We start from the raw sequence: 12,526 nt of genomic DNA, 5'->3' as shown, positions 1-12,526 counted from the left end.
TCGGTATTTTTGGAATACTGCGCAGGTAAATCTGATTTAGTAAAAACAAGATTCTTCCGTTTCATCAAAGTGCAGGACAAGAAGCTGCTGCAGTTTTCTGAGGCAGAACAGAAAGTTCTGCAAACTGCTGATCACACATTGTTTTATTTATGACTGCTGGGCCTTTTCCAGTTCTGTGTTCATGATGTTTTGGAACTATCCCTAATCCGTCTTTCTTATGAAGTACATTTCTGAATCTGGCTGAGAAAACACGGTGATCAGGCACAGTAGTAAACCTCGACAGTGGGACAGAGTTCACCCCCGTCCCAAAGGAAACCGTGTCAGGCTTCATGTGAAGTTAGTAAATGGAGTGAATTGGAAAATGTTTTTGATATTAAAATAGGTAACAGTTGAGAGAATATCTGATCAGGAGTGTGTTAAGAAAGAAAAATACTTCATTCCCACCAGAGTTAGAAAAGTTTTGGGATAAATTAGCATTTCTTGTTCTCCATAAGAGCTAAAGAGACTCAGTAAAATCGTTTGAACATTTGTTGTGAAAGTTGTGCAGCCGCTCTGATTTTATGTGAGACGTGCGCGCTCATCGCTGCAGCCTGATTGCTAGAAATGAGGAAATTAGACGAGTACTTGGTGTGGACGTCCTACAGCACGTGTCAAACTCAGGCCCGCGGGTCAAATTGGGCCACAGTGTAAATATAATCATATCAAATGTGCATTAGAGCTGACCTGTGGGATACACTGTAACGCTAATACTACAGACCCCACAATGCTTTGCTACTACGTTATCATGCATTGGACACCGGCATGCGCTCCTTTTTTCTGTAGACAGTCACTGACAGCCATGCTCCAGTCACATCAGACAGATTCATCTCAGCCTCCACGAAAATGACCAAAAGAAAGACGGACAACAGGAGCCTCAGGACAGTCCTGCTAAAATACGAGCTTTTCCTCGACTCAGAGTCTGACCACAGACATTAATGACAATTGACCTGCATCTGAGAAAAGATGCCAGGTATCTACTTAGACCAATGTGCAGAGTACATCAGAGTACATCAGACTACATCAGAGTAAATTAGAGTACATCAGAGTAAATCTGAGTACATCAGAGTAAATTAAAGTACATCAGAGTAAATCTGAGTACACCAGAGTAAATCTGAGTACATCAGAGTAAATCTGAGTACATCAGAGTAAATCTGAGTACACCAGAGTAAATCTGAGTACATCAGAGTAAATCTGAGTACATCAGAGTAAATTAGAGTGCATCAGAGTAAATCTGAGTACATCAGAGTAAATCTGAGTACATCAGAGTAAATTAGAGTGCATCAGAGTAAATCTGAGTACATCAGAGTAAATCTGAGTACATCAGAGTAAATTAGAGTGCATCAGAGTAAATCTGAGTACATCAGAGTAAATTAGAGTACATCAGAGTAAATCTGAGTACATCAGAGTAAATTAAAGTACATCAGAGTAAATCTGAGTACACCAGAGTAAATCTGAGTACATCAGAGTAAATCTGAGTACATCAGAGTAAATTAGAGTGCATCAGAGTAAATCTGAGTACATCAGAGTAAATCTGAGTACATCAGAGTAAATTAGAGTGCATCAGAGTAAATCTGAGTACATCAGAGTAAATCTGAGTACATCAGAGTAAATTAGAGTGCATCAGAGTAAATCTGAGTACATCAGAGTAAATCTGAGTACATCAGAGTAAATTAGAGTACACCAGAGTAAATCTGAGTACATCAGAGTAAATCTGAGTACATCAGAGTAAATTAGAGTGCATCAGAGTAAATCTGAGTACATCAGAGTAAATTAGAGTACATCAGAGTAAATCTGAGTACATCAGAGTAAATTAAAGTACATCAGAGTAAATCTGAGTACACCAGAGTAAATCTGAGTACATCAGAGTAAATCTGAGTACATCAGAGTAAATTAGAGTGCATCAGAGTAAATCTGAGTACATCAGAGTAAATCTGAGTACATCAGAGTAAATTAGAGTGCATCAGAGTAAATCTGAGTACATCAGAGTAAATTAGAGTGCATCAGAGTAAATCTGAGTACATCAGAGTAAATTAAAGTACATCAGAGTAAATTAGAGTACATCAGAGTAAATTAGAGTAAATCTGAGTACACCAGAGTAAATCTGAGTACATCAGAGTAAATTAGAGTGCATCAGAGTAAATCTGAGTACATCAGAGTAAATTAGAGTGCATCAGAGTAAATCTGAGTACATCAGAGTAAATCTGAGTACATCAGAGTAAATCTGAGTACATCAGAGTAAATTAAAGTACATCAGAGTAAATCTGAGTACATCAGAGTAAATCTGAGTACAGCAGAGTAAATCTGAGTACATCAGAGTAAATCTGAGTACATCAGAGTAAATTAGAGTACATCAGAGTAAATCTGAGTACATCAGAGTAAATTAGAGTGCATCAGAGTAAATTAAAGTACATCAGAGTAAATCTGAGTACACCAGAGTAAATCTGAGTACATCAGAGTAAATCTGAGTACATCAGAGTAAATTAGAGTGCATCAGAGTAAATCTGAGTACATCAGAGTAAATCTGAGTACATCAGAGTAAATCTGAGTACATCAGAGTAAATCTGAGTACATCAGAGTAAATTAGAGTGCATCAGAGTAAATTAAAGTGCATCAGAGTAAATCTGAGTACACCAGAGTAAATCTGAGTACATCAGAGTAAATCTGAGTACATCAGAGTAAATTAGAGTGCATCAGAGTAAATCTGAGTACATCAGAGTAAATTAGAGTGCAGCAAACCGAGCTTGAATATCTGTTTCTTCTGCACTTTTTCTACTGCAAGTCCTGGTTAGTTAATAGTTGAAAGGAACTAGTCAGTAAGGAACTAGTCAGTAAGGAAATCATCAGTAAGGAACTCGTCAGTAAGGAACTAGTCAGTAAGGAACTAGTCAGTAAGGAACTAGTACTCGCATCTCACTGAAGCCTGTATCAGACAGCCGCTACGTACATTTTGCACATTTTCCACGTACGAACTGTCGGTTTTCCTTGATCCATGCGTGATCTACGTCATTCCTAAGTGTTTTTTGCGTTTGTCGATGTGCTCAGACGTCCGTCGAGGGTTTCAGCCGACGGGTCTTTACGTGAATTCGGTTTGGAGCTGTTCAAATTACACAGTTAACACATATTTTACATAGATTGTAAAAAAAAAAACCCTGCAAAGCCTGCATGTGACTAAAGCTTAACCGTGTGGTGTTAACACCAAAGGATCCTTAAATGTGTTGGACCTACACATGTGGGTAGGACTTGTTTGCAAGTGAACCTGAGTGCAGTTTACTATAGTGTAAATGCAAATGGACTATGCAGCAGACCAAAGAAAGGAGCGTGTACGTTTGTCCCTTTAGCAGGTTTTCCGTCTACCTTGTTGTTTTGATCCTTTTGTTCTGGGTCCAGTTCATGGTCCTGCAATGATTCTGTCCAGAAGGACCGGCAATAGAAACGGCTGCATGTGAGCCAGACGAACTCCAGTAGGTGTGAAAGCTTAGCGTCTCCTCGGAAACCCAACACACCTTTTCTCTTCCTGGATTTTTCATAACCATCTAAAAAGATCAGAAGCGACAAACATGCAGGGATCCACGTTGCCAGACAGACTCTGGGTCTTTGTGTTTCCAGAGAACCGCGGGATGCCTTTGTTCCCGATGGCTTTTCATTCCACACGTGAGGAGTGATGAAGCAGATGGGTATTTTCTGAGTGAACGCCGTCCGCCAAAGCTTCAGATGTGGTCCTGGGAGAGCAGGCTGCCCTCTTCATTACAGTGGAATGAAGGGTGCAGCGGGTTATGCAGAGGTTGCTGTCAGTCACCTGCACCCTGAAATCTGTTCTGCAGCTGGAAGGAGGGCTGCGGTTTGTCATCCTGACAGTGAAACTGGTGCCCAGATTGGCCGTAGAGACCGCTCGCCCGGTTCCTGCCGGTTTGCGCCTCCGAGCGACCTGTTGTGAAGGCCGCTGTTCCCGAACACGCCGTTCCATCCGAGCCAGACGGTAATCTGCGGATCTGCTGACTGATACCTCCAGGTTCAGCCGAGGTGCGTCTGTGTTTCGAGATGGATGATGGTGAAAGAAAACCTCTGCTGTTTTCTGGCTCGCAAGAAAAAAAAAAAGGAAAAATGTCTGGATATTAAAACTCATAAAGTAGAAATGATTGTTGGGACCATTTTGGAAGTAAAGCCTCATTTTTTCAGAGCATGACCGCTGAGATTTTCCAACTGTTGTGTTTGTCGTTTTGCTGGCGTCCGTCGGAGCAGGAATGTTTCTGCTGCGTCCCAAAGACTGGACCAAAAACCCAGAACCCTCTGTGGTCTTCAAGCTGCATTTTTCACGTCCTGAATTCATTCCGGACCGGCTGGAACCCAAACAACTTGACGTCCAGATTTGACAATTTTGTGGAGTTTTGTTATTTAATTTAAAGTGAGTCAGGGTGCAAACCTCCTGAGGAAATGAGAAACTTTCTGATCATAACAGCCCTTGTTTGGGTTTTTAAAACAGCAAAATGAAACTTTTTCATTATCTGGTGGAAGAAAAAGGATCCATTTATCCTTGACCTTTTGCTTCAGGGTTTTTTTTTTTTTTTTTGCTGAAACAAATTAATTTCTAACAAAAATCTATGATGTTTGGATTCATTGTGCCGTAGCTGACATCTGACCGTATACCGCGTCTAGAAATTCTATAAGTATTAAAAAAAACAATAAGAAGAAGAATTTAGGTCTTTTTTTCACATTTTGTTAACATGTTGTGCCAAAAAAGCATCAATTTCAGCCGCATAATAATAAAATTGGCTCAATTGACAAGAGAAAAGTGGAAAATATGTGTTATTATGTTTACAATAAAGACATTAATAAAATCAGGGTGTTGAGAAGCTGGGAGGCGTAATATTTGTCCATCCTTCTGCACGTATCTGCATCATGTTACAAAAATAAGATGGATAAACAATAAATTGATGAATGCTTTATTGATCTTGGGGCAGGACAGGGGGCTGTGCGGTCCTGCACCGGTTAGTATTCTTCCCTGGTTCAATTCCCGGCTGGGATTTTTCTATGTGGAGTTTGCATGTTGTCGTCTTGCATGTGGGGCATTTGTCCAGGAACTCCAGTTACATCGGTTCAGCGGTGTCTCTAGATTGACCCTAGGTGTTCATGCTGGTGACAAACTGCTAACCTGTTCAGGGTCTACCCGCCTTTACCCAACAGTAGCTGGGATAGGCTCCAGCAACCCCATGACCCTGAAAGGGAGTTGGTGACTTCTGAAGACGGGTGATCCTGAGAGAAATTGAGTTGTGCCATTTACTTATCACACCATGAATCCCATTCGATAAATTAAAAAGTATTTTAAAACTCATACTTAGTGGTGGGCCATCAGGGCCTTCAAGCCCTTCTCTGAAGGCCTAAAAAATATCTGAATCTTGTGCTAACTCTATTTCATTCATGCATTCTCATTAAATCATCCTAAATGGTCTTTCCATTCCCTTGAATTGTGTTTATGATGGTTATGCTGCTTTTAACCAATTGCATTTCAGCAGTCCTCTGTTGCCAGGCAGAGTCAGAGCTAAAGAGGTTGTCACGATGAGTTCTGCAGGTCCTCTAATGCAAAATCTAATGTCGTTCATTCATTTCCTTCATCCAATCAGATTCTGAGTTAGTGTCAGCAGGGCCTTCTAGCAGGCTTAGACTCACAGTATTCAGAGCTTCTGATTGGACAGGAGTTTCAGGAAGTCACATGGAGCCTCGTCCAGTTTGACACAGAGAACTTTTTGATCCGTCTCAGTTAAAAACAGACTGACTGTAATGTATCCATGGTCCATGATCTCCTCGACTTCCTTCATCAGAAAAAGCTGAGTGAATCATGAAGCAGCCGTACAGATTTGTGTGTTTGGACTGACCGTCCCTGTGTCCACTGCGTCTGTCCAGCAGACATTTTCTGCTCTAAAGCGGATTCAAACCTCCGCAGAAACACAACTGGACAGACTGGGCTCTCAGCACTGATGATGGAATAGAAAAGGACTTCTGGATGGAACTCAAGACCATAATCTACATGACAGGGTGATGGACTGTTTAGAGGAAAGAGAGGAGGATGGATTTAGTCTTCACATAATCCCATTTTTGATAAATATCATAATAAATAATATTCCAAATTTATGTGGATGTTTTCAATGTTTTTTACTGGCTGTAGTAGCAAAACGAGATTTGTTTACCGTTTTGTTTATTCCGTTTATTTAGAGGCATTTATTGTGACTACAGGAATTTTCAATCTGCATTGCAAAGCTGGTTTCTGCATCGTAAAACGGTTCATGAGGGATTCAGACGTAGGACTACTGAAAGCCCGGCTGTGTGATGCTTGCTCCGCCACTGGATTTAACAAAAGTTTAAAAATGATTTTAATACCCATGAAGGCTCATATTCATCCAGGTGATGCTGTCTAGAAGTCGACTCATCTGGACTTAAAAACTTAAAATGTTCTTGCAGCATTTTTCTGATGATGGAGCACTTACAAAAAGAAAGATTTTCTGAATATATCTTTATTTAAATTGTTGGGAATCAGGAGCAGATTGAAAAAGCTTGTCGCAGTGACGTAGCCGCTACAGTGGGCGGGGCCACAAGCTCCCTGCTCCGCTCCATTCTGATGCATCCACCGTCAGACAAACAGATCCATGAACGTCTTTGTTTTCCCCGTCTGAGCGGGAATCTGGATCTAAACTGAACGGATGGATAGCTCGGATTTTGCTCGCCATTTTTGTAGCACCGCTAACGTTAGGTTGGGGTTGTGAGGGGCTGTAAGACAGCGAGAGAGCATGTTAACAGATGGATGATGGGAAGTCACGGGAAGGCTTACTGCCCGCCGCTGCAGAAACTTTGTCATAGAAAACCACACAGGTTTTTACATTTTGGCTAAAAACGTCATAATCCTCATTGAAGGTCCACTGCTTTCAAAATGGATCAGAAGATGATCGGAGTTGGACTTTAGAATCCTCTTTCTCTGAACGTTTCACTGCTCATCCGTCAGTCTGGACTTGAATGCAAACACAAACATCATCGGTGGGTTTTTGGGAAACATCCCATAGCCAGAATTCAGATTTCGATTTTAGATGTCGGTGGAAGAAAACTGAAAACATCTGTACGTAAACCAGGATGAATATGACATGAATGCACCTGAAACACTGAGCAAACACATACATCACAGACGAAAACATAATCAGTTTTTTTATCATGTTTCATAAAAACATATTAATTTAAAATGAACAGGAAAATGTCCTGAAGTGAAGTTAATCACCAGTCTAATCTTCACATCTTGTGCTTTCCTGGATGAGCTTTGATGGTTTTCTGCCCGAGTCTCTCTGGATCACCAAGAACTTTACTGGTGGACAGGATAGTGATCAGCATCTGAGACTGAAGACGGATCGTCTCTGTCTCCGTCTGATCGTGGATGTTTGGACGCCACCGTCAGGCGTATATGTTCCAGATGTTTGGAGAACGCTGGATCCTTATGAGAAAGACTCCAGATCAGAGGCTGTGCTGCTGTTTTTGAACCTTTGACACCAGATCAAGAGAAGTAGGACAATCTTTTTGTACCCTGAAGTGCCTTCAGATGTACGTGTGTGAACATCAGTGTTGTCTTAGACGTGAGAAGCTTGATTGGACGACACACAAAAAAAGTCATATTTATTGTTCTTTAACCTGCAGCTTGAACTCAGTTTAGCAAAACAAAACCAAAGATTTTCCAGTTTCACTTAATCAGGCATCTTCATGCCAAAGGAACCCGTGACTGAAAGCAGTTTTCAGATAAAAACGTCGCGTCTTCCTGCTTCACACTGACGCTAACCGAGGACCAGCATGCAGAAACGAGGAGCTTTGTGGCCCAGCAGGTATAAATTGTACCTCTAAGTACTTTGGCACGCTAAAGTCTGGAAGGTTCCAACATGTAAATCTCGTAAGGCAGCAAACAATGGTCCAATTTATGTTAGCATTGCATTATTACCATAAATTTCAGATTCTAGATGATATTTTAAAAAGAAAATGTCAGAAACTTGAACTTGCTTTGACATTCTAACACCTGCATGGTCTTAGAATAATCATTTCAAGCAGGAGAAGTCCTCAGGGACTCCTAGAAGAACCTTTTCCAGAGGTTCTCACATTAATGGTATTGACACTGGCTTCTGGTCTAACATTCTTCCACTGGTCAGAAATCCACTTCTTTATCCTCCTCTTTAATAGCCAAACCTGAAATGTGCCTCTTTGCTGACTGTAATGAGATGATGACCTCAGAGAAATGTCAAACCCTGGATGCTAATGAGAAAGTCCTGGTTTCCCCTGTTTTCCACCAGAAAGTTATAAACATCTAAATGATGTTAAAAGCTTGAAACATTAAAATGATATGTATCAATAATGATATCAATAATTCTACCATGCAAAACCTGAATGGTAGAAATTTGATACATTTACTTCCAGTTTGGGAGAACTTGTTCTTCAGAATTTTTGGTGTTTGTCAATTTTTACAATGTTGGAGTATCAAACCAGACGTCCAGCATCAGTGAGACCGTGTTCTTCCATTTTTAGAAACTTTTTTTTTTTTTTGGTTGCCGTCTTAGAGTTCCTGCAGCAGCCTTGTATCCGTCCTCTGTTTCGTCCTCTGTCTCTACCTACTACCTGTAGGTAGAGACCATTGGCGCCAGCTGAGAACCTGACCAACTGAGTGTGATGTCATCCATAGAAAATGGTTTACTTCAGGCTCCATCCATTTTTTTCATGACACGAAAGCCGCCATGTTTGAGCCAGACGACGTCAGTGAGCGAGTGATTGGTCCAAGTCGGTCTGTGGCAGTTTCCATGGCAACCACTCTCGCCGATCAGCTAGTTTTAAGGCCCAGCCCCTACCACAAAATCTGTCAATCAAACGTTTTGATTGGTGGATGAGGGGGCCAGTAGGCTCAACCCACCTTTACTCTGCATCCTGAATAACTTGCGTTCCACTAGCTTCTGGGGAGTTTACTGTAAATCTTTGGGATCTTGTCCTAATGACACGTTTCGAATTTTTGTCGCATTAATCCGCCATAAGTCACGACAGTTTCAAGGATTCAGTCACATTTATTGCATATTTATGGGCTGTTTTTAGCACACTTACGACGTTGAACCCTAAACCTCCTTTATTATCTTGCTACAAGACAAATACTTTTAATGTTTTCTCCAAACGTTTCCAAATCTTATAGACCATTTAATTAGATGTCTCAAATTGACCGGTGTGTTTGTGATTGTGGGATCACTCAGCTTTAACACTTGTTCTTACGGTCACGGTTCTGTGTCCTGGCACGCCACATGGCTATCTGAGAAATAAAAATGTATATCCTTGTTTGACGTGTTTGAACTTAAGGTGCGGAAGCGTCTTTTATCTTATTTTCTTAAATAACACTTTAAAGACAGCAGCTCCGCTTTGGGTCATTCAATGTTTCTTAGATAGTTGAACTGCTTACAAACTTTTAACTTTAAACTTTTAACAAATGGAAAGCTTTAGGTGGACCTATGTGGGTTATGCAGGTTTTTGGGTTGTCCAGGTCCATGGAGGGTCATAGAGAGGAGGAGCTACATCTTAAGATGTCTTGCAACTGCAAGACGCTCGTACGGCCACTTCAAGGGACATCATGAAAATGGAACGTACCATTGCCGTGAAGTATTCATAAGGATAATAGAAGTTTCACACACGTATGACGTATGGGTGATGCTGCTGTATGGTGTCCTTACGCCACACTCTAGCCGTTTGTAAGGTATCGATTCCTTTTGCAGTTAGTAATTTGGACTCATTTTCAGATTTTTTTCTTTCTCTTGTCTGCTGGATCGTCCATGTGCATTTTTACTGTAGGGAACTGCACCCAGCTTCACTTGCAAATGAGTCCAGACACACATTTATAGATCTAGCACAGTTGACTGCCAAAAAAGCTCAGATTTGGATCAAACGGTTGTGAATGGACACGCACTGCAGTGTCGTACTTGGGCTTCAGTGTGCCAAAGCAACTCAAAATTCTTCTGTTGTTCTTCAAAATCACCAAAGCCCCGGGCAAACTTAGTGCGCTTAGTTTATCAGCAAAGTGCGTATTTAATGTTTTGCCTTATAGTACTGCCAATTCTTTGACAAAAGCCACATTAGCTCCAGAAATGAGAGACACGAGTTACATGTTGTAAAAGTGTTCACAGCGACCTGTCGCCCGCAGCATGGACATAGGAAAGCTTGTGGATGAACATTTTCTCTGAGGGGTCTACGACCTTGATATTTCATGCGAGACAGCAGCGTTTTTTACCCACAGACGGCCTGTATCCACCTGTAAGGGCAGTATTGACTACGGCTTTAAGGAAATGCCGGGGAAGTTCATTTCTTGCAAGTGTTCTTTGATGTTTTACCCTCTGAAATCCTCAAACATCTTCTGCTGTTTGTTTGTTTTTTCTCTCCAGATAAAAGTGGCTCCAACCAGAACAACACCAAGTGCAACTCTTCCTCCTCTGACGTAGCACCAAACTCGTCTTCCTCTTCCTCCGCCATCCCCCCGGTCAGCCAGATGATCGACAAGGTGAAAGGTTACTGCTCCACCCGCACCGACAACTTCTACAAAACCATCATCAGATCCGAGAGCCTCATCAACTGCACCAGACTGTAAATGTGCCGGCCGAGCCCGGACCTCCAGGTGGTTCCGGAAGGTGTCTTGTAGAAACTTAATTTATGTTGGACACCTGACTGGATGAGACTCCGCGTGTGAAGCCACTTTGGACCTTCTGTTGAAGCGTTTCTGCTGTGGCGGCAGACATTCCAGGCCCCTCCAAGGACCTCTACATTTTCACCCTAACCCTCTCCTGAAAATGTTCCCAACATACTGGAACAGTTCTTCGTGTTTTTTACAGGTTTTTACCAGCAGCCTCCAGACAAAGACTATAGATATACATCAGCTACAGACCTTCATGTCAGGAGGGTGCTTTTTAAACAGACTTTTGTACCTGCTATTCTTTTTTCCACCTAGAACTTTTTCTTTTGTAAATTTTAATCAAGTTTGTGTTAACTGTGTTCATTATGTACAGTCCTCTTTGTTGATAAAGCCCCTTTCTTCTGTCCTTTAAACTGAGAAAGCAACAACGCGGTTGTTTCTTCAGTAACTGTATGAATGGATGAAAAAGTGAGCAAACGTCTTGCTGTGAATATTTAATATATAAACGTATGTAAAGTAGTTGATGTGACATAAACCTTCCCAACAGTCTGCTGCACAAACCACAATCATTTGCTTTGAGTTGCCCAGATAAAGCAAAAGCTTTTCCTGGTTTTCCAAAATCAGACCGGAAGAGTCCGGCACATGCAGCTTGATTTGGTGTGTGGTTGAACACACCTGATCCAGGTAACTAGCAGCAGGTATGGATGTCTGAAAAAATAGGCCAGGTGGTGGATCTGGAGATCTGCATCTTACCTGCCAACGCTGTTGCTAACACTTAACGGGCGCCTAACTGAAAGACAATGTGGGCGTCACAGGTGAGGAGTTCTAGAAACCTGGTCTACCTCCTCTGGATTTGTGACTTTTTGGCGTAGTTTTTCAACTTTTAAACCCAAAGACCAAATGCGCACACGGACGTGCACCGACAACAACACTCATGACGATGTTCTCCCTCAAAGGAACAGTCTGAGGTCCACCTGGATGGTTGCTACCTGAGTCCAGGAACAAAAACCCTAAAGGTGGTAATTCATTGAACTCTAAGATGTGAAGCCACACCCCCGCAGGTGAGAGTCCTCTTGTAATTAGGCCACCTCCAATTATCATTATCACCATAAAGACTCAGAGGCTCAAAGTCAGGGTAAACATATCAAGATTCACTTGCAACAAGCCCAAAGCCACATTTTCTGTCCTGGTGGACCAGAGTTGAGATGGTCTCTTGAAGAGGACCGCTGACAGAAACAGACTTTAGTGAATCTACTGTGAGTTTGCTTTGACTTCTGTCCTCTGCAGGTACATCTTGACCTGAGCAGAGTCTCTGTAGTGTCTGTAGATTTGTGTGAAATAGATGCTTGAACGATTCGTCTCCGTGGCGTCTGCTTTTTTGTGACTTTACCTTTACCTGTTGAGAAGGTTGAACATCTTTGTTATCCCCAGTTTCCTTGTCCTTGTACGCTAGCGGACATCCGTGAAACATCCGGGTCACCCGATCACGTTTAGTGTACTATAGCGTCTTGCTGATCTTGTTTGATCATTCGGCTGAGTTTGATCTGTTGTTGGTGACATCATCAGAAATCTTTGGCTTTAGTCAAAAAGAGATTTTTTTAGGACTTTTTAAGATTCGTTATTTATGGAAACTTTTTTTTAAAACAAAAAAAAGTGAATTTAGCTCAGAAGTGTCAAAGTAAAGTTTTTTTTTTTAAAGTAATGTAGATTTAGTTTTAATTTTTAAGTTTTCATCCAAAGTCAAGCTTGTTTGTTTAAAAAAAAAACCTGAACATTTAATTCAGCAAAACTGGAACTCTCATTGAGAAAATCTGTTTG

General features: G+C 41.4%; 1 protein-coding gene across 19 annotated transcripts in view; it reads left to right on the top strand.

Annotated features, from left to right (window-relative positions):
• The window catches only part of adgrg6 (adhesion G protein-coupled receptor G6), a 76,633-nt gene extending 64,569 nt beyond the window's left edge, over window positions 1-12,064 (top strand). For 17 of the 19 annotated variants that reach the window (XM_078943013.1, XM_078943004.1, XM_078943003.1 and 14 more), the window contains one exon: window positions 10,464-12,064. In XM_078943013.1, the coding sequence (XP_078799139.1) occupies window positions 10,464-10,666 (203 nt within the window). In that variant the 3' untranslated portion in view covers window positions 10,667-12,064. The remainder of the gene's footprint in view (window positions 1-10,463) is intronic. The other 2 variants (XM_078943005.1, XM_078942997.1) reach the window with 1 other exon arrangement.
• The last annotated feature ends 462 nt before the right edge of the window (window positions 12,065-12,526 follow it).

Source organism: Oryzias latipes, chromosome 24, assembly GCF_053564925.1.
Source record: "Oryzias latipes strain Hd-rR chromosome 24, Olatipes_Hd-rR_3.1".
Classification (NCBI taxonomy): Eukaryota; Metazoa; Chordata; class Actinopteri; order Beloniformes; family Adrianichthyidae; genus Oryzias; species Oryzias latipes.
The sequence above is the reverse complement of the archived record's forward strand: the minus strand, read 5'-3'. Positions and strand labels throughout refer to the sequence as shown.